Source organism: Protomyctophum parallelum (assembly GCF_964188405.1).
Source record: "Protomyctophum parallelum genome assembly, chromosome: 5".
Taxonomy (NCBI): domain Eukaryota; kingdom Metazoa; phylum Chordata; class Actinopteri; order Myctophiformes; family Myctophidae; genus Protomyctophum; species Protomyctophum parallelum.
The window spans coordinates 38,730,261-38,756,684 of NC_139702.1; the positions used below are offsets into that span (position 1 = coordinate 38,730,261).

General features: G+C 45.5%; 1 protein-coding gene across 3 annotated transcripts in view; it reads right to left on the reverse strand.

The window, feature by feature from the left end:
• The window catches only part of fam184b (family with sequence similarity 184 member B), a 30,960-nt gene extending 9,761 nt beyond the window's left edge, over positions 1-21,199 (reverse strand). For 2 of the 3 annotated variants that reach the window (XM_083765908.1, XM_083765907.1), the window contains exons 1-10: positions 19,758-21,199; positions 9,508-9,696; positions 8,489-9,163; positions 6,715-6,850; positions 5,528-5,679; positions 5,028-5,167; positions 4,177-4,420; positions 3,698-3,892; positions 1,034-1,141; positions 111-409 (exon numbers count right to left, since the gene is read on the reverse strand). In XM_083765908.1, the coding sequence (XP_083622034.1) occupies positions 111-409; positions 1,034-1,141; positions 3,698-3,892; positions 4,177-4,420; positions 5,028-5,167; positions 5,528-5,679; positions 6,715-6,850; positions 8,489-9,163; positions 9,508-9,696; positions 19,758-19,910 (2,291 nt within the window). In that variant the 5' untranslated portion in view covers positions 19,911-21,199. The remainder of the gene's footprint in view (positions 1-110; positions 410-1,033; positions 1,142-3,697; positions 3,893-4,176; positions 4,421-5,027; positions 5,168-5,527; positions 5,680-6,714; positions 6,851-8,488; positions 9,164-9,507; positions 9,697-19,757) is intronic. The other variant, XM_083765909.1, reaches the window with a different exon arrangement.
• Positions 21,200-26,424: the final 5,225 nt, after the last annotated feature.

The window sequence follows — 26,424 nt, forward strand, 5'->3', positions numbered from 1 at the left end:
GGCCAATAACGTTCATATTTAGAAGACATTTGTATATGGTCCTCAGGTCTAAATGGGTTAAGTAAAACATTTGAGTACTTTTCCCCCCACCACCTGCCTCTATACTATACCTGATCCTGTCCTCGGTGCTACGCTGGCTCTGTTCTAGAAGGCTCCGCTCCGTGTTCAGACGGCTCTGCTCCAGAACCTTCTCCTCCAGCCTGTGCTTGTCGGCCCTCAGAGAAGTGATCTCCCTCTGCTGTTTGTCCCGCAGCCTCTCTGCCTCCTCCTTTGTCCGGGCCAGGCGGGTCTGCGTCTGCCGCAGCTGGCCCTCCAAGCGAGTGCAATGTGGTCCGCACGGGGCAGGGTTGTCGTTGGCCGCCTTGTCTTTGCTCTCTTGCTGTTTGAGAACCGACTCCACCCTACAGATCTGAGGGGGAACACAGAAAGGCAAGCCTTTGAGCCATGATTATTGCACTATTGTGCATGTTGGTTCACTGGAAACACTCTGCTACACCAGTGGGTCTCAAAGTGTCCTTGAGTGGGTTCCGAATGCATGGTCCATTGGCCCTGTACGGGCGTGTAACTCTGAGAGTGTGAATTTGTACACTCTCAGAGTTATGGCAGGGGTCATTGAAAATAAAAGGTTTGACAACCATTGCACACTAAATGGAACAGACTAAATTAGTATCATCGGATAACACCTGTGAAGGAAGTATAGGGAAGCGACCCGGAAGTAGGAAGAGTTATTCTGTGTGCATACAGCCCAAGCAAGGGCTAGCCAACGCTGAAGCGCTTGGCCCTACTGGTCAGAGCTGGGACTGAAGACGGGCCCGTGCATTTAGCACGAGGAAACGGCCGTACAGCTGGGATTTAACATTGAGCACTTCCGCATTTTGGACACCAAATGTAGTTCTTCCGGGTGCTTCAAAACGCCACTGAGCGACTTCCATCGAAATGAATAGCAGGGGACGGGGCAGTCCCCCCCTCTATCCTCTATGCATAGAGCCCATTGATCATATAAACAGCGAGTTGGCAAACTTGGAGCTCTCACCTCGTTGGTGGCCTCCTGGAGCTGCGTCCTAAGCTCCTCCCTCTCCTTCTCCAAAGCCCTCCGCGTCTCCTCGTTGCTCCTCCTCTGCTCCTCCAAACGCATGCACACCTGCCAATCATATCCAATTTATACACCTGTAGGTCCTTACATGGGTTCAAGTTCTCAGCCGCCACGACTGATTTCAGTCATTTGGATTCCATAGAAGTCAGCATGTCTTCTATAGAAGTGTGTCCTGCACCAAAAATAGGTTATCTACAAGCTTATAACACGCCGCGCTACTATATAGCCTATTTTCCACAAAACCCTAATGATCTCAGATATTTCATAACTGCAATCGTTAATGCCTCAATCTGCAATTTCTTCAACTGGTTAGCTGTATGGCTACCAAAACATCGTCATTTTACATATTGTGTTAAGTGTGTAGGACACACGGCGCTAGTGTGTGGTGGCTCCTTTCACGCTGTGTAGGACTTTTATTTTGCTTTAATCCATGGGTCCTTACTACATGGCCTTTAGTTCTTTCAAAGCTCTTTTTTATTCAACATGAGGGATGTTACAGCCCTTGTCAGGGATATAACATAAGAGATAAATTGGATTTTGGATCTCAACACATAACTGCAGACATGATATACATCAACCACACCCACACCTTATACAAATAAAATGCAATAAACAAATACCTATAATAGACCCAGTACTAGAAAAAAGCAGGGGCATAGAGGCAGCTATAGAAGTTTTCTCATAACATATCAGAAAGGGGCTCCACATTTTGTTGCCTTTGCACTGTTCTCCTCAAATGGTATGACAAGACATGTTTTCTCAGGTTTCAGTACAGTATATCTCTAATCCAGTGGGAGTGGAGTGGTGGGGCAGCATGATCTTTCCGTTTGAGATTTAGATTTCCAAGATAGCTCGTCGAGCCAGAAGAGAAGCAAAGGCTAGAACATCCTGTTCTGTTTTAGGTAACTCTAATTCATCTGGGACAACAACACCAATGATGGCAGATAATGATTTGGTTCAATCAATGAGCAGCTGAAGCGTTTCTGAAATGCTTCGGAAAACCACTTGGCCATACTACATATCCATAAGTCAATAAGGAAAACCACTTGGCCGTACTGCATATCCATAAGTCAATAAGGAAAACCACTTGGCTGTACTGCATATCCATAAGTCAATAAGGGGAAAAACAGGTGATGTTAAAGAGATAAGCTGAAGACACATTTCTTTGCCAATTCATAAAATTAAGAGATGGAGCTCTTCCACGCACGCACACATGCACGTCACAGCCCCTGTAGTTGTTCTACTAGTGTCTGTGAGGTTTGCTATAGAGCACCGAAGTCCTGACGTAACTCGCTCATCCCTTCGATTCCCCTGTTTCGCGGAAGTAATTTCTCTATGGAGAATAACATGGGGTGATCTTAATATCGTCTACTATAAGCGTTGTGGTCCAAAAATAAACAAGCTGTCTCGGCGTTATTGTCAGGGACTAGGGAGGTGTCTCTGTATCGTTTGCAACAGTCAGTCACTCATATATGATACAGTCTGCTTCTAGCGAAAATGTAACTAATTCAGTAGCAGTAACATTAGCGTTTTCTCTCAGTCAGTTGATTCTTCATATCCATATGAGTGAAGCGGCCGGGATGACATGTTTATTTTTCAAACACAGTTCTTATATGAAGCAATCAAAAAATCCTCCTATGGCGATTTCAATGCAACTAAAAAAATACATGAACCTGGGGACTGACGCCTTCTACTGAAAGTGACGTCAGACTTCGGTGCTCTATATTAGGTAGACCTAGTCTTGTGCTTCCCACAGGTCCTGCCGAGTTGCCAATCAGGTGCATTGGGAGCACCTGGCCAGTGTTCCCAGGGTGCACTATAAGAGGCTGGGTGTGGCCACACTCAGTCTCTCTCTCTCCCTGATGGCAGCACCACTTTAGTTTTGTCTTTGGTTTGCACCATTCAACACTCCACACTACATTTACCACACATCCACTCACCTACACTACTGATTTCACTGATTAACACAACCCATACAACCCATATTGAAGCTTTGAGTTAATTTATATTGTAAATAAATATTGGTTTGTGCACTTTTAACAGCCATGTGTCTTACTGTCTTCCTCCTTTTGTTATGGCCTAAGAGCCAGGTCATAACAGGTCAGCACACACACACACACACACACACACACACACACACACACACACACACACACACACACACACACACACACACAATCTTTCTCCTAATATAATCATAGTACTAGCCCTGAAACATCACAGTCTGTCATAATCATGACAGTCAAGCAGCAACGCTTTTGGGACCACTACATTTACAGAGCAAACGTGTACGTAAACGTTCAGATTTCAAATATAAAGTTCTCGCCACGGTTGCCACGGATGTTAGCGTTTTGCTGGTAGAATGCACGGCACCACTGCATTCCCGCGTCGTTTAATAAAAGGCATTTTTATCCAAGCAACCCGGCTATTTTTCTCAAACGGGGTGCGTTCGGAAAACCCACAGTTGCACATCGGGAGCGCTCTTGCCTATTAGTTTGTATTGGCAGTGCGGTCAGTCTGCCTATATCGAACACACCCAGTGTATCAGAGTGCAACACACCTCCCAACCAAAAGGGGCGCATAGTTGAAAGCCTTTACACTGACCTCCTGGTTGGCCTTCCTCTCGGAGCCCAGCGCCTCCTGGGCGCCATGGAGCTCCGCCGCGTGCCTCCTCATCACCTCCTCGATGGCGCGGCGCACCTGCTCCTTCAGCCGCTTCCTGTCCTCCTCCGCCTTCTCCGCCAGCCTCCTCTTCTCCTCGTCCAGCCGCTGCTGCAGGCTGGCCTTCTCCGCCGCCACCTGCTCCGAGTCCCAGGTGCCGTTTCAGAAACAAATAGGGGGGAGGTGGCAAACAATGTGTCACCCAGTGGTGGAAAATAGCAGATCTCCAAGCTCAGAACGCGCAGTGCTGAGACGCGTCGTGAGCTTGTAGATATGCTACACCCGAGCGCAACCGAACATAATGTCATTAGTCATCATGGCAATTTTTTTATTTTGTTTTTATTTTGTTTTCGTCATAGTTTTTGTCGATGAAATCAACACTGATCCTAGAAGGCCCAAGCCACGCCCCCTGCTGTGCTGACCTGATCCTTGCTGCCGTCCAGCTGCGAGCGCACGCGCACCCTCTCCACCTCCAGCTCCCTGCGCAGGAGCTCCACCTCCTCCTCCTTGTCCCTGCGCAGGAGCTCCACCTCCTCCTCCTTGTCCCTGCGCAGGCGCTCCCTGGCCTCCTCCGCCTCCCGCTGCAGCACCTCCTTCTCCTCGCTGCGCTCCCCGCGCAGCCGGCTCCTCTCCTTCTCCAGCTGCTCCTTGTCCTGCTCCCGCTCCCTTAATAAGGGAGAGTTAGCGAAATGTGTGGCAAATGTGCAACAACACAAAAATGCTTACCACTATAGCTTTCTTCACAAATGTGTTCATTAAAGGTGTGTACTATCACATATTTGTTCCAAGCCAACTCCCTTGGGAAACTTTGTGACAGCTGCTGAAAGTTGGGGTACCATTAACAACCTACTGTATAGCAGAATCTTCTAAATTTCAATATGCTTTAAGTAGTGTGACATGTCAAACTATGGGGTTTTCATGGTTCTGAATCCTTAATTGCAAGCATTACTTTTGCAAAATCACTCCTTGGGCTATGGCTGTTTTTAGCCAAAGAAGTGTTTTCTGTGCAAAAGCTAATGCTTGCAATGGATTCAGAATAATGTCACATGCTACTTAAAGCATAATGACATTTTGAGAATGTTGCCTTGTTATACAGGTGTTGTTTATGGTACCCCAACTTTCAGCAGCTGTCACAAAGCTTCCCAAGGGAAACAAATTGGAACAAATTGATATGTGATAGTAGACACCTTTATGTACACATTTGTGAACAAAGCTAGAGGTAAGCATAATTTCTGCGGATTTGCCAGACATTTGGCTAACTTTCCCTCAGTACCTCTGCAGCCTCTCCTTCTCTCGCTCCAGCTCCCGCTGCAGCCGCTCACGCTCCTCCTCCGTGTGCTTCTCCACGCGCCGCAGCTCCTCTGTCTGAGCCCTCACCATCTCTGAGCGCAGGCTGGACAGAGCCTCGGTGTGCTGCACAGTGCACACACGCACGCACGCACAGTCGCACACGTGCGCTGGTTAGTTATCATAGTTTGCCTATGATCTCCGTACTGTGTTTATAGCAGGGCGTGTGGGGGAGAAGATGGGTTTTGGCTGTTTCTTACATGGACGCTAGCAACGGAGCTAAAGTACGCTAATTCATTTGTTTTAACTCTGGATAAATGCTAATTTCTCAGGCATGGCTACAAATTAATCTTGTCATCTCGGGCGTGGCTACAGGGGAGTTTAGTAAATAAATGTACTTAGTTACTTTACACCACTGTGTGTGTGTGTGTGTGTGAGTGTGTGTGTGTGTGTGTGTGTGTGTGTGTGTGTGTGTGTGTGCTATACCTGGCGTATCTGTCGGGCGTGGTCGTTGTTCCTGCCGCTGCTCTGCAGCTCCAGCTCTCGGCTGCGGCTCTGCAGACGACTCACCTGAGCTCTGAGCTCCTCCACCTCCGCACACACACACACCTCACAGCCCCCACGGCTCAGGAGCTCCTCTGACACACACACACACACACACACACACACACACACACACACACAAACGCACAAACGAACGCACACATGCACGTGTAGAGTAATTTGTAAGGTACACGTGCGCACACACACACGCACATAGACGCACGCGCGCACACATGCACGCATGCAAACACACACGCACACACATGCATATAGTACACACACACTCACGCATATACACTCACAGTGATCAGACGTGGAACATTCTGATAGGCTAAGAGACAAAGTCCTTAACGCACACACTTTGTGAACATATGAATGCACACCAGAACCGTGCGTGTACATTGACATTAATGCATTGACTGAATATATAAGGTGGAGACAAAGGAAACATGTTTTTCAGTGCTGTTTAGACCCCTGTCTCGTAGGTTCCGTTTTTCAGTGCTCACCTCTCCTTCCTTCCTTCCCCATGTAATCTTGTAACTCCTCTTATAATAAATGAACTATGTTAAAACCTTGCTGACCTGTCTTCATTCACTCGACGGAGGGCACTCCAACCAGACCAGACACGACACACGCACACACAAAAGCACACAAACGTTGGATAAATGTTATGCAGTTGAGTTATGTTATGCTCTGTTATGTTCTACAGTTATACAATATGAATGACCAGTGGTGGAAAAAGTACTCAGATGTTTTACTTAAAGTAAAAGTATCAATACTGCAAATTGTATCTACTTCGTTACAAATTAAAAGTCCGGAAATCAACATGTATATGTTTAAAGTATAAAAGTATTGGCATCAAAATGTAGTATCAAAAGTAAAGAAGAAAGTACTCTATTTAATTAATTTAATCTAATTTAATCTAATTTAATCAAAAATTATAATCGACAAAATAATCAATAGTTATTGGTTAGTGTTGCCACGGCCAGTTGCAGCCCTTAATTGGATGAGCACAAGTGAAACAGTGTGATCTCCCTTTGAGTGGTGGAGAGAAACAGATGGATGATGCAGAATTGCAGATGAACAGACAGACAGACAGACAGACAGACAGACAGACAGACAGACTATACCTGCTCTGCTCTGAAGCTCGTCTTCCTGCAGAAGCAGCCTCTCCTTGGCAACGGCTAGCTCCTCCTCTGCACGCTTAGCCCCGCCCTCTGCCTCAGAGATACGCCTCCGACCCAGCTCCACCTCCTCCTCCAGGTCCTGAGGAGAGGGATGAAAGAAGAAGTAACCATGGTGACTGCATAGACACACACACACACACACACGGATGGAGAGGGATGTTGGTATTGGGACAGATCCAACAGGAACGGAGGGGGTGAAACCGACAGGGAATTTGAGACATACGGTAGTGCGTTTTAACATCAGGTGACAGCCTGGCGTATTTTCCGGAAGTGCGTTATTTGTCAACTACAGCAGACGAGGAGGTGATATTGAAAAAAAGTGGGCGAAGGAGCGTCGCCCGAAAACATGAAAATATTTTGGATGATATTTGAACTGAGAGTCAAAAAAATCACACCCGTGTGAACTGTGAAGTGAGGGGCGTTCTTATCATCGTACATCATCATGATGTAACACATCTATTTGCTCAGACACATATGACATAAATTCTACATTCATTGTGTAGGACAAAAATACCGATTTGCTCAGACACTGTCGGACATTGTCAATGGGAATTTGTGTAAGACGAAAATCTACACTAATATAGGAGGGACTAGCGCCCCTCAAACAAAGGCAGAAGAGACTATAGAAATGCTTTGATTCGGGAATCCAGCTAGCCCAGCTGGTCCGCCGTGCAGACTTAAAATGTGTATGCCAACAGTGTATAGTGCCAGCTGTCACAGGGGCTTCTAAATGGCCATGGGTGAAGCTGTAATGGTGGTGCGGCTGCAGCAAATGTATCCTGTCTGCACGACTCATTAGCAGACAGTGGGTAGAGGGAACTGCACTTAGAGAGGCTTGTGGTTGGTTGAGCAAAATCCTCTCTCTCTCTCTCTCTCTCTCTCAGTTTTTCCCATCAAGATGATCATTAGTCGCAATAGTCGGGTGCATCAGGGAGAGGCTGCCGAAGCATTTGGGTTGCCATCCACCTCCCTGCACAGTACAGTACACAGTACAGTACACAATACAGTACACAGTACAGTACACAGTGTTCTAAAGCGGGACACATACTCCAGTTTTTGAGCAGTGCTAGCCGCTCCAAGGAACAGCCATGTGTGTGTGTGTGTGTGTGTGTGTGTGTGTGTGTGTGTGTGTCCGTCCGTCATACAGGGGTCATTACAACCCTCATGCAAGTCAACTGTGCTTGACTCCTGATTGGGACACACGCACACACACACACACACACACACACACACACACACACACACACACACACACACACACACACGGAGTGAGAGGGCCTTCTCACTCGTACAATACAGTACAGTTAAGTACAAGTAGTACCAGTAATACCGTACAGTACGTATAGTTGCACCGCTTGTTCACACAGGTGTGATTTTTAGGTGATAACCTACTTACCGCGGTGGTTGGGAAAACTACAACATGACGTCACTGAGCCGCTCACCCCAGCACATCTCTCTGTTTTTACTAACCGCCGCGGTGGTTGGGTTATCACCTAAAAACTGGAGTATGCATCCTGCTTAAGTCCTATTCATAGTGCAGTTTTCGGTGAAGAGGTGACCACCGATCGATCACCGGTAAGTAAAAACAGAGAGATGTGTTGTGTGCGCGGTGACCACTGCGGTGTGACATCATGTTGTAGTTTTTGGTGGTCACCTCTTCACCGAGAACTGGACTATGAATAGGCCTTGAATGTGACTATGAACGATATAGCTATACCTGAATTCTCTCTTGCAGCTTCAGGGTGTTTCTCTTGGTGTCGTCCAGTCTCTCCAGGTGAGTCTCCACCTCGTCCTCGGCCCTCTTAACTCTCTCTCGGAGTGCACTGTGCATCCCTTTCTTCTCCTCCTCCTCCCGCTCCTCCCACCTCCGCCTCTCTTCCCTCCGTTCCGCCTCCATCCTCTTCCTCATCTCCTCTTTCTCCTCGTTCAGCGCGCTCATCTTCTGCCCCCATTCCTCCCTCTCTCCTTTCACCGCCCTCCTCTTCTCCTCCTCGGCTTGGTCCTTGGCTTCCCTCAGAGCCTGCACCTCCTCTGACAGAGCCTTGACTCTCTCCAAGTCCTCCCTCTCCCCGGTCTTTCTTTCCTCGTCGCCCTTTTGCCTCTCCTCTTCCTCTCGCCTCCTCTCCTCTTCCCCTCGCCTCCTCTCCTCCTCGGCCGCTTTCCTCAGCTCCTCGCTGCGGGCCTGCGTCTGCTGGACCTGGTCCCCGGCCGTCTCCAGCTCCTTGCCCAGCCGCAGGCTCTCCTTCTGGACGCTGTCCAGCTGGGATTTGGCCTCCTGGAGCTCCGCCTGTGCAGCCTGGAGCTGCTCCTCGAAGCTCTTCCTCAGCTCTGCCTCCGCCTCACGACCCCTCCCCTCCGTCTGCGCGCGGAAAACGTCAAAGTCTGCCTGCACCTGGAGGCACAGAGACAACACGTTGTCTATAAACGGGAAATTGTGCATTCATATAGTGCCTTTTTATCCAAAGCGCTTTTGCAATGCGCATTATATTCTCCACGTCACACACACATCGACACACTGGAAGGAACCATGCAAGGCACCAACCTGCTTATCGGGAGCAGCATCGCTTATAGTCAGACGATCAAGAGATCTACTGCTTACCACTCATAGAAGCCTGGGAATCGAACCGGGAGCCTTCTGATTCCCCCATGCGGCCGCTCTCCCTCCGGAGACCACTGCCACATGCATGATGACACACTGGATGACATCCAGACACAGACAGGTGGAGGCAGACATACCTGCGCTCCAACTCTATGCTGCTCATCAAGAGACTCCTGGAGCTGTAGGAGGCGTGTCCTGAGCACCGATCCGTCCCCTTCGTGACACGTCTCCATGATGATACGATGCAGCTCTTCCTGGTGGGCGTGGTTTACGGTCTGCAGGGCCGCCTCTTGCTCCTCGTTCTTAGTGTTCAGAGAATAAATCACCTGAGAGAGAGAGAGGGGAGGGGGGAGTAAAACAGAGTTGCGCTAAAGTTTGTAAAGCAGATTATTAAATTGTACATTGAAATGTGTACAATAAAATAAATTGTACAATGTCACTCAGTCTATATATCTATGAACGCACAAAGTCTCTCAGACAACGGGTCCAAGAGGTATAGGCCTACTACAGGTGTTGCAGAACGGGCATCATTCCCATTGGGCATGATCCTAGTTATAAAAATGATGACACATTTGAGCTCCATCGTTTAAAGCTACTGAAATAGTCACACTGGTCCTTTGGACAGCCCGTTTAACTACTAAAATGTTCATATCTGTAACAATATACATGAGGCTTATTACCAGTAAGACGCTTAAGTGGGCATTTTGTCTTTTAGCTCAGCGGTAGAAGGTTTGGCCCTGGAGTGGGAGGGAGACCATGCAGGGTTCGAATCCCATGTAGGACATAAATCTTACACGCATCTTAAATAATCCCTGTAATGCCTTGGCTACAAAAATATACCATCCACTGTAACACAAGCTGGTTGACACAACATGGGCAGGCTTCATGCAGCCAGGCCATAACTCTCCTGCCTGACGGCGTGTGTGAGGTCTGTGCACTCACTGCGTCCGTCGCTCCGCGTATAGCATGTGACCAACATGTGAAATGCACTGTTCCACTACACCCCGTCTACAGTGTCATCATCTTCCCTTACTGATACTGATGTCTCACTTTATACCCCCTCGTAGGAGTTTGTGACTGTGGGTGTATACATAGGACACACAGGGGCTCGTGTTTTACCCAGACGCCCCACTGTCTACGGAACCCTGCTGGCACAGCACTGCGGGACATTCCCTGGGTGAGTGGTGTGTGTGTGTGTGTGTGTGTGTGTGGGGGGGGGGTGTCACTGTCCCTCTCCTGATCCCATCGCAGCTCAGGCGACAACATTGCCCCCCCTTCAGTGTATTCCAAATAACCCCATCCCTGATAAGGATGATGAATGACGCCCCAAATACCCAAATACCAACAGTCTCTCTCTCTCTCTCTCTCTCTCTCTCTCTCTCGTCAGTCAAACACTTGCATGTCATACCAGACTATCCAATCACGTCATACAGTATAGCGGGTGAACTTTGGCCCATGAACCGTGACGTATGACTGGAATGGAGAGGGACGCCAATTTGAGCACAGCCTTGAAGGCCAGTGTGCGTGTGTGTGTGTGTGTGTGTGTGTGCGCGTGCATGCGTGCGTTTTTGTAAGGCTGTCTGTTCTGCTCACTGAAGAGAAGGAGGGCCTGTAACCACAAAAGAAGGGAGAAGATGAAGTGCTCCTGTAGACTGAGAGACAGGCTGTGATTTTGTATCTAGTCTCACCCCAAACTCATATTTCTTCACCTTACGGCTGGGCTGCAAAATCAGACATTTTAGAGGCCATAAATGTGTCAAAAATATATTACTGTATTGTGGAACTATGGACGGTATGGAAGGTCAACTTTGGGCACAAACATGTTGTGTTAGTAAATAATAACATAATATTGTATTTGTCAAAATAAATGAAAATAATTTAAAATGACGATTTTTGAAAATATTTGCCTTTGTGGTTAAGGTCAGGAATGGATTAAACACTTCCACTTGAGCAACTCTATTCTGGGCTAAATATTTGGCAACAATAGCAGATCTACATGCTCACAATGCGACGCAAAGTGTTTGTAGATCTGCTATTTTTGCCAAAGAGATTTGGTGTAGATGGAGAAGGAAAATAAATATCCTGTGCAACCTGTAAAACCTGATTTATATGCTGTCTCACTTGAAAATCTGTTATTTATGGCCAGGGCAGACGTACGACAAACTATAAATTAAGCTTTAATCCTATCTCTAGATTCCCTGTATCGATCTTGCAGGTCGATGATGTTGCTTCACAGGACGGTAACCCTGCCTATTGACAATAACTTCACAGTCAGCAAAGCTGTTCTATTGTTTCCCTTTACCCTCTTAGTTGTCCTATTATATCCTATCCTATTATATATTAACGAAACCTCAGTCAGTCAGTCAGTCAGTCAGTCAGTCAGTCAGTCAGTCAGTCAGTCAGTCAGTCAGTCAGATCTGAACTTGAACTTGCACACGGGCATTGACCATTATTATTACAGTACACAGACACAAATCCCATTTTTCACTTTCCCCAAAGTATGCTGTTTATTAGCGAATAGCGTCTTTGAGATTTGGAGTCCGGGTTATGGCATCTGTTGTCACGGTTACGTTACATGGCTACACGTGAGCAAGACACTTAACCATGCACTGCTCCCCCCTTCACTCACTTACTCAAATTGTAAATGCAGCCTTGCCCTCATATGCCCTCAGTACCCGCATACCTGACTAACTATACCTAAAAGAAGTGAGCGACACCCACAGCCACAATACTAGAGGGAGCGAGAACGACGATCTGGTACACTTTTAACCCATTTAGACTTGAGCACGATTCTACAAATGTCTTCTAAATCATGACAGTTTTCAGAAAAAAACTCATGTTTCTATGTCAGTGGTTCTCAAACTATTTCATGTCAAGGACCTGAATGGGGGTCACCGACTCCCATCTGAAAATATGTTGTTCCAGGGACCCCCCAGAAGCGCGTGAATTCCGTTTGTGTCCGAGCATAGGCATGGTAACGCCCCGCCTGCCTGTGATTGGCCTACCGACACTGCCCGTCTTGACTGTCCTCCGAGGTGGATATGCTGGATGCCTGGATAGTCTGATGTGAGGTTACTCCGTGGTGGGAAATAATACTAAGTATAAGTAATAATAATTAGTATGGTATGATACAAGAGCACGTTAACTTCTACGTTTTATTTTTGAAGAGGCAAACTAATTGTTTATGCCGTTTGCTTTGATGGGATAATTGATTGAACATGCACGCCATAATATGATTTGATTTGGGTGTGTTCTAAAATAAAGTGTTTGTGTTCAGTGTTGAAAGTAAACATTATTAATAAATCATTATAATCATTATAATCAACACTAACACTTTATTTAGAATACACCAAATCATAGTACAACATACGTGTTCAATCAATTATTCAATCAAAGCAAACGGCATAAACAATAAGTTTGCCTCTTCTACAAAAATAAAGTTATAAGGCTGCATTATGTCGTGCCAATTGCTGTCATTCTCTTGTAGCCTATTATTTATTTCTCAATCTCACCGCAGAGTAACCTCGCGTCTCGGAGGACAGTCAAGACGGGCAGTGTCAGTAGACCAATCACAGGCAGGCGGGGTGTTACCATGCCTCAGCCATGCCTATGCTTGGACACAAACGAGATTCACGCCCCAGAAGCAAAGATTTGAGTTAAAAACGTTCACTCTGAAAGAATATATATTCAAAGATTTGCGCCAAATTTTCAAGATTTTTCAAAAATAGCAGATCTACAAGCTTGTGGCGAGGCACTCTACATAGCTACATATATGCTTAAAACACCAAAAGGGGATCCTGTCCTGAATGAGTTAAAACAAACATGGGTAGATTCTCCTTCTACAGCACTGCCACCCAAGTGTGGCATTCCCTGACCCCTTCCCTCAAAAAAAGCAAATCACTGGCATCCTTTAAAACAGACCTGAAAGTCCATCTTTCAGCAAAGGGCCAAATGAAGAGGAAATGATCACTCCTCCCTTAGTCAAGTGACTACCCCCCCAACCCCTTCCTTTTCCCCCAACCTGTACACGTCTTTTTTTTGTGACGATTTGAATTTTGTTATTTTTCATGCATGATTGTGAATTAGTTAGTAGCAGTACTTGCGCGCTCTGCTTGCGCACAAGTATATGGCCTATTTGTGTGCAAGGCGCAAGTTCGCACCTCGGCAGAGTGCATTTCTAGTTGTTATTGTGGGCTCGAGAAGCGAGTCCACTAATGTTATCGTATTTATTCCTGGGGCTGTTTTTCCTCTCTGGGCTCAGTAGGGTGTGATGTCACGTGAAGCTTGAACACTGGACCTATCTTACATCTTTATTCCCGGCCCCGTTTTCCTTCCGGGGCGTGACGCCGTGACTCATGTGGGCTAACCATTAGGAAGACAGAGGGACGTCGTCGTGTGGGTCAATACATCATCATCGAGTAGACAAATACTCAGCCCACACTGGTTCTTCACGAACAGTATTTTCTAGTTATTTAGGGGTCAACCCCAAAGGGCGTCGTAGACTCCTTTTATTTACGTGAAAATTCCGACATTTTAGCGGTTTTGGCCGTTCTGAGCTATTGTTCTTCACGAAATTCGGCAATATGGTAGAGGGCCGTGGAGGATCCCTCTGGAACTGAAGCTCACAGTAATTCGTCAAAAGACCTCTAAAATTTTGATCTCCCGATGACTAAATTGTGCCCCTCAAAGAATAACCACTGCGCTTGAAATCGCATTTCCATTCATGCGAATGGAGTCTGGAGACAGGACTACAGCGTTGACAGACAATTGGCTGAGCACGGAATGTGATGTATGATGATAAGAGCGCACCTCACTTCAACAAGTGTGATTTTTGACTTAAATTATTTCAATCACCAATGTTTATATAGCTCATTGTGTATATTGCGTATAATTCTTTTTGGGCTTGACTCCGTCTCCAGCTTCTTGCAGCTATATATTATTATTATTATTATTATTATTATTATTATTATTATTATTATAAGAAAAGCTATGGGTAAATGACCCAGAACTGGAAATGGGTATATGCCACCTTCAAGAGCCCTGGGACTATACAGTTATGCATAATATCGATAGAGCTATTTGGTCAACAATATCATTTGTGATATTTCATTTTGTCTATTTCACCCCGCTCTAAGGAATCAAGGTTTTTAATGAAGAACAAAAAGCCAATACACGTCTCTCTCTCTCTCTCTCTCACACGCATGCATGCACGCACGCACGTACGCATGGTCGCACGCACGCATGTACGCACGCATGCACGCACGCACACACACACACACACACACACACACACACACACACACACACACACACACACACACACACACACACACACACGCACGCACACACACACACACACACACACACAGTCAGGTAGAGTGTAGTGTGCTGGATTAAGCAGAGAGCATTATCACAGTGCAAGCCAGATAAGCAGAGGGAATCACACGAGCACAGAACTGGACCTGACTGTCAAGCATCACACTTCAGCATAATACTCTCTATCCCTGCGTCTGTGTATGTGAGTGTGTGTGTTAGTGGTGTGTGTATGTGGGTCTGTGTGAGCATTCGGAGCAGCCGGTCCGTTATGTGTGTCCGTGCAGTCCTCCTTTCTTCCCTTGGTTCGTCCGTTCCGCCATGTAAACACAATCCAGCATGCTACTGGTTTATCTTTAGCAGCACCCTTCCACCAGGGCAGACCCCTCTCACAGACGGAGACAGAGGAGGGGTTAGTGGATCGTGACAGTCGGGATACTGGTATATAAGAATGGACAGAGAGAGAGAGAGACAGAGAGAGGCAGAGAGAGAATTGAGTGTGTGTATGTCGGTGCGGGGGTGGGGGGGGTTGAAGGCGTGTATTAAGGATATGCACATTGCCCACATGTCTGTAGGCCTATATACTATATATACACACACACACACACATACACACACACACACACACACACACACACACACACACACACATATACTTGTGTTGTGTGCGCACTTGAGTGTGTGGGAAGTGAAAGTGAGTGTTATTAAGTATATATAAGGTTACCACCACTGACCCACTTCCACTCCCCCCCCCCCCCCAAACCATTCCACATCCAATCCAAAACACTCAAATAAACCATGTGTCACATGGCCTGCAGACAACAAGCTCAGAGGATATATACTTAAAGTATACACGGAATAATCTGATTTGACCATGGGGGCTGCATCAGGGGTGTCAATGTTATTTAAATGGTCGCTCGAGTGCAGGAGAGAGAGAGAGAGCTAATGGGTTTTTGGGTGAAGTTTTTTGTATTGCTTTATTTGGATCACCATTAAAGGACCACTTCACTTCACTTTTCAACCTATCTTCGTATAATTGGTCATGATAAAATCATGACAAAATACCACGTTTTCTTCTACTCGGTCTGTGTCTCATAGGAGGGCTGTTTACCTTACCTATCCACTTAACCCATTTTGGGCGGGAACCCCTTTTGGTGTTTTAAGCATTAATTATACTTTAGCTATTGAAAAATAGCAGATCTACAAGCTCATAGTGCGGCACCTTATAAGTCTGCTAAATAATAATTATCGTGAAAATGTGGCGAAAACCTTTGAATATATATTCTTTAAAATATTTCCTTCTGGGGAGGGGTCCCTGGAACTACATATTTTCAGATGGGGGTCGGCAGCTAATTACATATATTTTTGGGGTCCTTGACATGAAAATATTTGAGAACCACTGACATAGAAACATAGGGTTTTTCAGAAAACGAATGGGTTAAGGCCTTCACAGAGCGCTTCCACTTTGCACGGTCAGCTGAATAGGAGGGCTGTGGGCAGTTCAGAAACCCATCCACCAGTGACATCATCATTAGGCAGAATTTTTTATAAAGGAGATTAAAAAATATATATATATATTTATTTTTTATTATCGTGAGAACGATTGTTACCATTTTCGCATTGCAACTTTTTCTATTAGCCTATTTCAATTTCTATTAGCTTGGATTCCCCATCGATGATGTCACTGGTGGATGGGTTTCTGGACAGCCCACAGCCCTCCTAGGAGACACAGACTGAGTAGAAAACAATTGTAGGATTTTATCATGATTATTAGTGAGCAATATATGAATAGGTTGAAAAGTGCATGGTGAAGTGGTCCTTTCATAGTTGAAGGCTATGTTCCTTCTGGGTCCACAACATTGTTATCCAAGACAAAAGCAACTGTGTACATTTGTACACACAAAACATGATACCAGAGACGAAATGTTTTTATAATCGTCATTGGGGCCCGCCCCCCTCCCCCCGCTAACGTTTCACACTAAACTCAAGCGTTTAGGTTCTAAACACTTATTTGTAACACTTTTTAAACGTGTCACAGTGTTTAGATTATAAATAGAGGAGCATGTTTAAATGCCATGATTGCAGGCTAGTCCTGTCCGCCTCGGCAGGTTCGGTCGCTGGGACGGCAGTAGCCATGGTTCATGACTCTCGTATTCATACGAGAGTCATGAAGAAACTTCACCCTGTTTTTTGCGCTCGCTGCATTTACAAGATTTCCGTATATATAAACATTCAGATTTCAAATATAAAGTACTCACAATTTGTCCCACGGGTGTTAGTTAGTTGCAGCTCCAGCGATTAGAATTTCTGCATCCCGCGTTGTTTAATAAAAAGCATTTTTATCCGAGGTGTTATTTTGCCATTGGCTTTCAACTACGCGCCCCTATCGGTCGGAAGGAGGGTGGCACTCGGTGTGTTCGATATAGGTACGCTGACCGCCCTGCCAATACAGACTAATAGGCGAGTGCGCTCCCGGTGTGCAACTGTGGATTTCCCAAACGAACCCCGTTTGAAAAAAGTAGCCGGGGAGCTCGGACAAAAATGCTTTTTATTAAACAGCGCGGGACGCAGCAATTCTAATCGCTGGCGCTGCTACTAACTAACTAACCTGACGCTGCCAGATGAGGGCGGTATTGGGTAACCATGTTCCCCAACACAGCCTTCATCTGGGATCTCTCAGGGAGTTGAGCTGACAAAAATCCGTTCTGTACCGGACCAATCAGCGTGAGCTAAGGGCGGGATATGTGCGAAACCGGATGTGAAGCTATATAGACACGTCAATATGATTGGTTGTGTTTGCACGCCCACACGGTGATAGACAGACGGTCCCATCCAATCATCTACCAAGTATATTGAAAAGAAGGAACAGCCCCGTCATCGAATTTGCTTCCGCGATCCCAGATCCCAATAAGCTGTGAAACAAATTTGTGTAGCAAGCTTCTTGGATCTGGCAGCGTCAGGTTACTAACTAACACCCGTGGGACACTTTGTGAGTATTTATATTTGAAATCTGAATGTTTATATATACGGAAATCTTCTAAATGCAGCGAGCGCAAAAAACAGGGCAAAGTTTCTGCATGACTGTCATGATAATCATCATGGCAGTCATGTTCCAGGGCTAGGACGGCAGAAGGTTTAAACGGAAGATTTCACCCTGGCTGGCATCGCTGTTGCCAGCCAGGGTGTTCTTGCTGGTGGTGGTTTCATTGTGAACAAGTAGCCTAAGCAGAGTATACATGTACTGTATGCATGCATACCCTTACCTACCTGGCAGGTGAAAACAAGCACCCAGATTAGCATTTCAATGCCTGATCTGCATGTGTACAAGAGGACAGGCAACGCGGTCCACCCCCCAGACTTGGATGGTTAAAGCGGCGCGATTACATACAAAGTCAATGCAAGACGAGAATTGCGCGAACGGGCGCGGCGCGACCTGGTGCGGTATACAAACAGGACGAACCGAGGCGAATATTGATATATTCAGGTCCAATTCCTCATGGTTGCCGAGGCCCCCTGGCCCCCACAGACTCTATACGTCACTGCATGATACTCCACAATAAAGCAAAATAGACACACCAATAAGCTAAATCAACACACACTAAGACTAAAAACGACTAAAGACTAAAGATGAAAAATCACACCTGTGTGAAGTGAGGGGCGCTCTTATCATCACACATCACATCGTCTCATTCCGGCTAATCACAATTTGCGTCCTCACTTATAGTCTTCAATGTTTGTGTTTATACAAACACTCAAAACTGGCCGTTAATTGTCAATTCAATGTTTGTGTTATAGGACAATGTTTGCGCTTACACAAACCCTCAAAGCTGGACATGTCACATAGGAGGGGCTAGCGCCCCTCAAAAATATATAAATATCACAATACTTAATTTTAAATTCATGAACTCAACAGAAGGAACTCAAACAGAGGATCCAGTCATATGGAAAAGTTTAACATTTAAAAAAAGTAAGGAGAGATATTAGGAAAGCAAGGTAGAAAGGGCTGGGCTGGCAAATTTTATGTCATCCTTAACTAGCATAGACACAATTGCTGAGCCCTCATCTGTGATGTGTGTGTGTGTGTGTGTGTGTGTGTGTGTGTGTGTGTGTGTGTGTGTGTGTGTGTGTGTGTGTGTGTGTGTGTGTGTGTGTGTGCGTGTGTACAAGAACCTCAGATGCCACATTAAGCAGGTTATCACACAAATTAAAAGCATGCATGCTGCACTATACATGCATGCACACAGCACACACACACACACACACACACACACACACACACACACACACACACACACACACACAGAGACACACACACACACACACACACACACACACACACACACACACACACACACACACACACACACACGCACGCACGCGAGAACACACAGGAAAATGAGATGTGCATAGTCATCAGTAATTGTCAGTATAACCTCTTCAACAAGCCATGGGTCATGGCTTGCCTCTGTAAGCATTATTGTTAAACAGGGGCATGCAGGGGACAATCCCCTTAGCCATTAAACAGCTAGAAGAGAGACCTACTGCTGTTGTTAGGCATCCATGCACTGCACATTAATATGTAGTCTACACTTGCAAGATAGATAGATGGATGGATGGATGGATGGATGGATGGATGGAGGAACACCTATTGGATTTCATGTAGCATTCCAGTAGAGCTCAGGGCTGTAGCCTTCAGTTGCTGAGCCTCAGAAACTGTGCTGTCACACAGTGATTAACAGCCTATCTGGTAGTCACTGTATAGTGGGCGAGTCGACACCCAAGTTCTCATTTAGGAAGCGTTGGAAAAATGATGTGAAGATGCTAGATTTTTTTTTATTCGCTACCTTTGCCCGTTGCATGGCTATATAATAAACGGAAAGGAGAAGGGTTCCCGTGTGGACAGGAGGACACTAATAAACATCACATTAATCAGACTGTCAAAGTGACAGATTGAGAGAGTGACTCTCCTGGCCAAGTAGCGCATGACAGACAGTTTCCGTTGCGCGCCTGCTGTGCTGTCTCTGACTGTCTGTCCCCATGCCATGCATGCATGCATGTCCCTGGCTGCTCTTACCTTGGTGAGCTGGGCTATCTTCTTGCACATTTTGCTGTGCATCTGGTAATCGTACAGCTCCTGCTCGACGTTGGAGGAGAAGTCTGCCGCAGTCCCGCTGACGACGGAGCCCGGCCCGGGGGGCTGCGCAGCCTTGCCGGCGCCTGAAGCCATAACCCCCAAGGGAACTTCCTTCCCAGACGGGGACAGCACTACGATCCCTCTGCTGCTCAGCTGCAAAAAATACAAATAAAACAAGCCCCACAAAACCCTTCAACTTTCACTCGTGTGCATCTCAGTCCTCTGCCGATGAAGACAGACCCCCTCCTCCTGTGAAAAGCAACGCGGTGAGAGAATCGGTGGGAAACATTTGATAGTAAATGATCGGCGGGGCTCTCCTCCTCGTGCGTTCCGTTCGGTTCGCCCCCCCGCTGCTGTCCGCCCGGTGCTAGCGGAGGTCACAGACTGGAATTCCATCGGGGACGCGCTCGCGCCGACCGACCCTTCTCTGCTGTCAACCGATCTTCTTTTTTTGTTCTATAGAGGGAGCGCTGGAGGATGAAGGCATGTGTTCCAACCACCTGTCTCGCGGTAGAAGAAGAGGGGCGGAGAGGGCGTGCGCGTATATGGAACGTTACCGGAGACAGCAGCTCGATGCCGAGCGCACTGCTGCAGTGCTGCCCCGCCCCTCCCTCCCCTCCCTCCCTCCCGGTGCTGCTGTATCAATGGTCGTATCTCCACCAGGGTCTCGTTCTATTTAACTCAATCTGACACAGACATACCTTGAGAGAGAGAGACTGAGAGAGACTGAGAGAGAGAGAGAGAGAGAGGTTTCTGCATGACAAACTGTCACAGTTACAGATATGATGGAACATGAAACCATTCTGATATAATCATGATCGAGCCAGCATAATAGCATTATTGCCATATTCAGCAGTCAGATGAACTACTATGCGAGCAGTAGCTAATGCTATACTCTACAGTCTACATCATGGTGCCTGATGATAATAGGCTACGGTTAGAATACATAATAATATATAGGTTTGCTTCATGCACCTGCAGGTGCATGAATTGCTCCTCTATTTGCATAGGCCTACCGACCGTAAAAACAAACGCCTCTCGAATCTCGATCGCCACATGCATATGTCGCTGTAATGCACATCATGGTAACCGGACAAACACACACACGCACGCACGTCACACACACACACACACACACACACACACACACACACACACACACACACGCACACACAGCGCGCGCGTGTTGACAGTCTGGACACGTGTCCTTGTACAGTATAGGCCTACTAGCCTATATACTGACAGAATCACTTATTGCACATACAGGTAACTTACAGGTAATTTGTACAAATATGGGTAAATTCTCCTTCAACACAGCCACCATGCAGGCGTGGAATGCCCTGACCCCCTCCCTCAAAAACTGCACTTACATCTTTTGAAACTTCCTTCCTCCTGGGCTGTAGGTGATCACCCCCTTCCTTTGCCCCCACTAGGCTACACACTACAGGCTTCCCCCCCCCCCCCCCCCCCCCCTGAAATGATTTAGATTTTTGTCAGGTGAAACCTGACTAATGACAGCTCATGAAATGTATAAGCACCTAGTTTTGTTATTGATTTAGAATTTTGTTGTTATGATCATGTCATGTCTATGAATTGATTGCATATAGGGACTAAATGGAAACAAGACCGCTATCCCTTTTGAACTGATGAGTGTTTGACTGTAGCCTACTCTGTTGCTGTTTTTACATGTATGTTCAATAAACTATTCAATCAATCAATCAATCAATCAATCAATCAATCAATCAATCAATCATTCAAAACCTGTATAGACTTTGATGTTCCATTAATGTGAATTAAATTGTACAGTGTGCACTGCTCGTATACAGTCAGTCAGTGGCTCAGTGCTGAATGCTGATCTAAAACAAGCATCCATGCGGCATGCGCTACTGAGTAGATAGGTAGGTTATATCTCATTCCCACCCCCACGGGCCGCTCGCTGCCAATTCTGACACTTCCACAGCTGCCAGCAGAGCTGCCAACAAACACGCCGACAGCTGCAGGTCTTGTGGGACACTGTCACACAACACGATAACAACAACAACAGAAAGGTTACACAAACAAATACAAATGTCATTTAATCAAAGGCGGGCTTGCTTGCATGTTGTAGCATGACAGGAATGAGCATTTATTTTAGATTGTGGTGTGTGTTGAGGAAATTAAAATTTGCTTGCTGCACTGACAGTGTCCTGTAATTTCCGCAGCAACTAAAACACGAATGTTTTCAATTTATTCAAATTAAATCAAACTATAAAGCCAGATGGATCATACAGACTAGTACATTTATTTATTTTTTAGATACTTGATCTTCATTCATCTTCTCATAGCAGCAGCATACTGGGATTGAGCGCTCAGCTCAGCTCAGGTCAGCACTGCTGGCTGCTGCGTTCCGTTCATGTGTGCGTAGCTATGGTGCGTAAAGCGTAAGCACGTACGAGCTGCCTGTACGTAGCTCATATCAGTGTTGCCATGTCTGTTTGTTATAAGCGACAACCAAAGGAGCTTTATTGGTAGTGCGGCCGGGTTGCGTTTGTGGGCTTATTTCTGAAATTGATTGAAATATGTATTAACAGTTTGTAGAATTACAGTACATTTCAAGCACAACTCAATACAACGACTGTTAACTGTGAGTGGACGACCCTATAAAGCATTACACTTGTTTACAAGAGGGTCCACCTTGTTCAATTCATCAAAACATTTAGAGACGTACAAATAGACACTTCTATATAGCCAAAGAACAGAACAGAACAGGAATTCATCATAAAGGAGGTAAAAAGGGAAAAGAAACATACAGTGGGGGGGGGGAAATAAAGATTTTACCGGGGCCAGTTTCAAATTGCAGCCGTCCGTAGGTGCCCTTTGAGAGCGGTTTTGAAGGAGTCAAGGGATTCACATGTCTTAATGACTGTTGGTAGGGCGTTCCACATTTTGGTGGCATAGGAGCGAAAATAATTCAGTTCCTTGTTTGTGCCGAATCTGGGTTGTACATTGGTTTGGGGTGAGGTGGGTTCGGGGGGTGAGGCCAAGTAGTAGCCTGACCAGTTTGTTTTTTGGGAGGTCTGGAGCCTTGTTTTAAGGGCCTTTGAGGTGCTGTGGTACCAAGAGGTGCAAGTCCCTAGTATGCTTCCTTGTGGAAGGTCACATCTCACTGGGAGGGGGTCCGTTCACCTCCACCATCTGTTCTCTCCCCTCCAGGTAGGCCTATAGCTAGGCGGGAAATAGAGGTGATAGTTCAGTTGGTGACTGATAGAAGCATGAAATTTGGTACAGATGACCTTTATATGACCATAATCGATAATCAACCTCGGGCCACGCAAAATTCCTCCATTTTCCAAGATGGCCGCCAGTTTGCAATTGGACCTATACGTTTTGGACTACACCAATTTGCGGGGCCTATAAAACTTAGCATTTCCCCTAATTTTGGTATAAGATATGTCCTGGAGGTATTTCTACCAAGTGAGATAAAACAATAACATTAGGTTCCAATATGGCGGCATATTTTTCAATATGGCTGCTGAGAAATTGCATAAATGTACATCTGCTCATGGTTAATCCACAGTTGGTGATATAAACATGGCATTTGGCACAGATCACCTTTATACCACACTAATTGGTAATCAACCTCAGGCCACGCATAATTCCTACATTTTTCAAGATGGACGCCAGTTTTCACCAGTTGTAATGGCTTCAACTGTGCCTATGTTTTGGACTATATCCTTTTGCTGGGGCTGTATTTTTTTTTTTTTTTTTTTTTCTCCTCATTTTGATATAAGAGAACATGTCTCCAGAACATCTATTTCTAACTAGAACTGCACTCTGTCGAGTGCCTACTTGCTTGTTGCACACAAGTAGGCCATAAATGGCCTACTAGTGCGCAAGCAGAGCGTGCAAGTACTGTAGACCGCTACAAACTTTCAAATCTCAGCCTCTCTGTGAAAGAACATTTGCTATATTGAATTATTAGGTTTAGCTATTTGCTACGTACCTTGCTTTTGGATGAAAAAAGTAGTATTTTGAAGTATGGTAATGATTACTTATGCCTGTTATGGCAGTGGTGTCAGATTACATACATGTATACATAGGGGCATTATGTCATCGTTACGTCACCATCGATAACCAATTATACCCTGGCATTGGTACATATATTCACCACGTCATATGCTCATACTGTATGTCTATATATATGTATACATATGTCTATATGTATGTATATGTAATTTGTGAGTTGGTTAGTGGTATAATGTGGTTACTCGGGTGGTTTGATGCGTATGTCCCTTTAATCCACCCGACACTGAAACATATCATCATTACGTCACCCTCGTAAACCAATTATACCCTGGCATTGGTACATATCTGGGACATAGGCTTCGTAGCATGACGGAAAACATACCTGCACGGTCTGCTTTCGTATGTCCCGTGCCAGCATATGACTGCTAAGGGACATTGGTACATATCTTCATCATGTCATGGGACATATGCTTCGTAGCATGACGGAAAACATACCTGCACGGTCTGCTTTGTGCCAACATATGACGTCATATCATATGCTGCTAAGGGACATACGCATCGTAGCACCTGACTGATAACATTACTTGCACGCTCTGCTTGCACAAGTAACAAGTAAGATCACCTGTACACCTTTCGAAAGACTAAAGCCCTGTCTTCCTTGGCCTGGCTCTCCCGCGCTGGCACATCCTGTCAATTCAGGTGCAGCAGTTTAACTTTAATTTGGGGCAAGCTAAACAGCATTTAGGAAACCTTATAGAAAATGTATTAGCATTGAACCCCATGCTGAGTATCACAGCTATAGTGTCAACCAGTGTGCCCTGGTACTGCAATAACAAAATAACAACTTGTCAATTGGGCTTTTGGGATTTTGTAAACCTGTCAGCCATCTTCACAAATTGAGGGATTCTGCATGGCACGAGGTTGATTACCAATTAGTGTGGTATAAAGGTGATCTGTGCCATATTTCATGCTTGTATCACCAACTGTGTATTATCCATGAGCATGTACATTAATGCAATTTATCGGCAGCCATATTGGAAAACATGCCACCATATTGGAACCTAATGTTATTTCTGATCGTACTTCATAGAAATACCTCCAGAACATATTCTCTTATATCAAAATGAGGGGGAAATAATAGAAAATTACAGTCTCAGCAAAAGGATATAGTCCAAAACGTAGGCCCAGTTGAAGACATTTCAACTGGTGAAACCTGGCGGCCATCTTGAAAAAATGAGGAATTATGCATGGCCCGAGGTTGATTACTAATTAGGGTGGTATAAAGGTGATCTGTGCCAAATGTCATGCTTGTATCACCAACTGTGGATTAACCATGAGCCGAACCATGAGTAGTACAGTTACCGGTATGCAATTTATCGGCACGGTACAAATACCTCCAGAACATATTCTCTTATATCAAAATTAGGGGGAAATCAAAGATTCAGCCCCAGCAAAGTGATATTGTCCAAAACGTAGGTCCAGTTGCAACGATTTTGAAAATCTTGAAAATGTAGGCATTCTGCGTGGCCCAAGGTTGATAATGAATTAGGGTGTCATAAAGGTGATCTGTGCCAAATGTCATGTTTGCATCACCAACTGTGCATTAACCATGAGCAGATGTACACTTATACAGTTTATTGGCAGCCATATTGGAAAACATGCCGCCATATTGGAACCTAATTTTACTTTTTATATCGTACTTGGTAGAAATACCTCCAGAACATATTCTCTTACATCAAAATGAGTGGAAATAAAAATATTTACAGCCCCAGCGAAGTGATATAGTCCAAAACGTATTTACAGTTGCAGCCATTTTTTAAACTGGCGGGCCACCTTGAAAAAATTGGAATTCTGCGTGGCCCGAGGTTGATTATCAATTAGGGACATATGAAGGACATCTGTGCCAAATGTCATGCTTCTATCACCAACTGAACTATCATGCATTGAAAACAGCTATTTCCCGCCTAGCTAGTAGGATTGCATCCAGCTCACTGATGTGCTGTCAAACTCAATTACTTTTAGCTTGTTAGCCAGTATGGAGTGGTTCATTGTGTGTCAAAAGCCTTTTGGAGGTCCAGCATGACCATGTCGCAGTATTTGCCGGCGCATCCACCTGTAGTTGCTGGCTTCCTAATATTTATTAGATTGTTTGAACCAATGTTTCTCAAACATGTTCAAATCAAGGACCCCCAAATTATAATGTACTAGAGTGGTGCCTGTGGCCGTGGGGCCTCTACAGCAGTGCCCGTTGGGTATTGGCCTACTTGGAACGATGCAAGTTGGAAATGCATGCCCAGAGCATGGTCATTTATAAATAGATTTGTCTGCACGCTACAGGGTTATTCCACATTTTTCTTTTATTTTTAAATAGCAGATTTACAAGCTCACAACACATGAACGCGTCGTTGTAAGCTTGTTGATCGGCTATTTTCAAATAGCCAATGTGAATGTTTAATAGGTTTAAGGCTAAGGTTTAAGGTTTAAGTAAGAGTCTTCTTTTTAGCTTGTTTTCATATACCTGGTAGCTTATTTCTCTCACGGCATCTGGCAACACAGCTCAAAATTCTCGCGAGTTTGCTTGAATTTTGAAAACAGGCGGCAG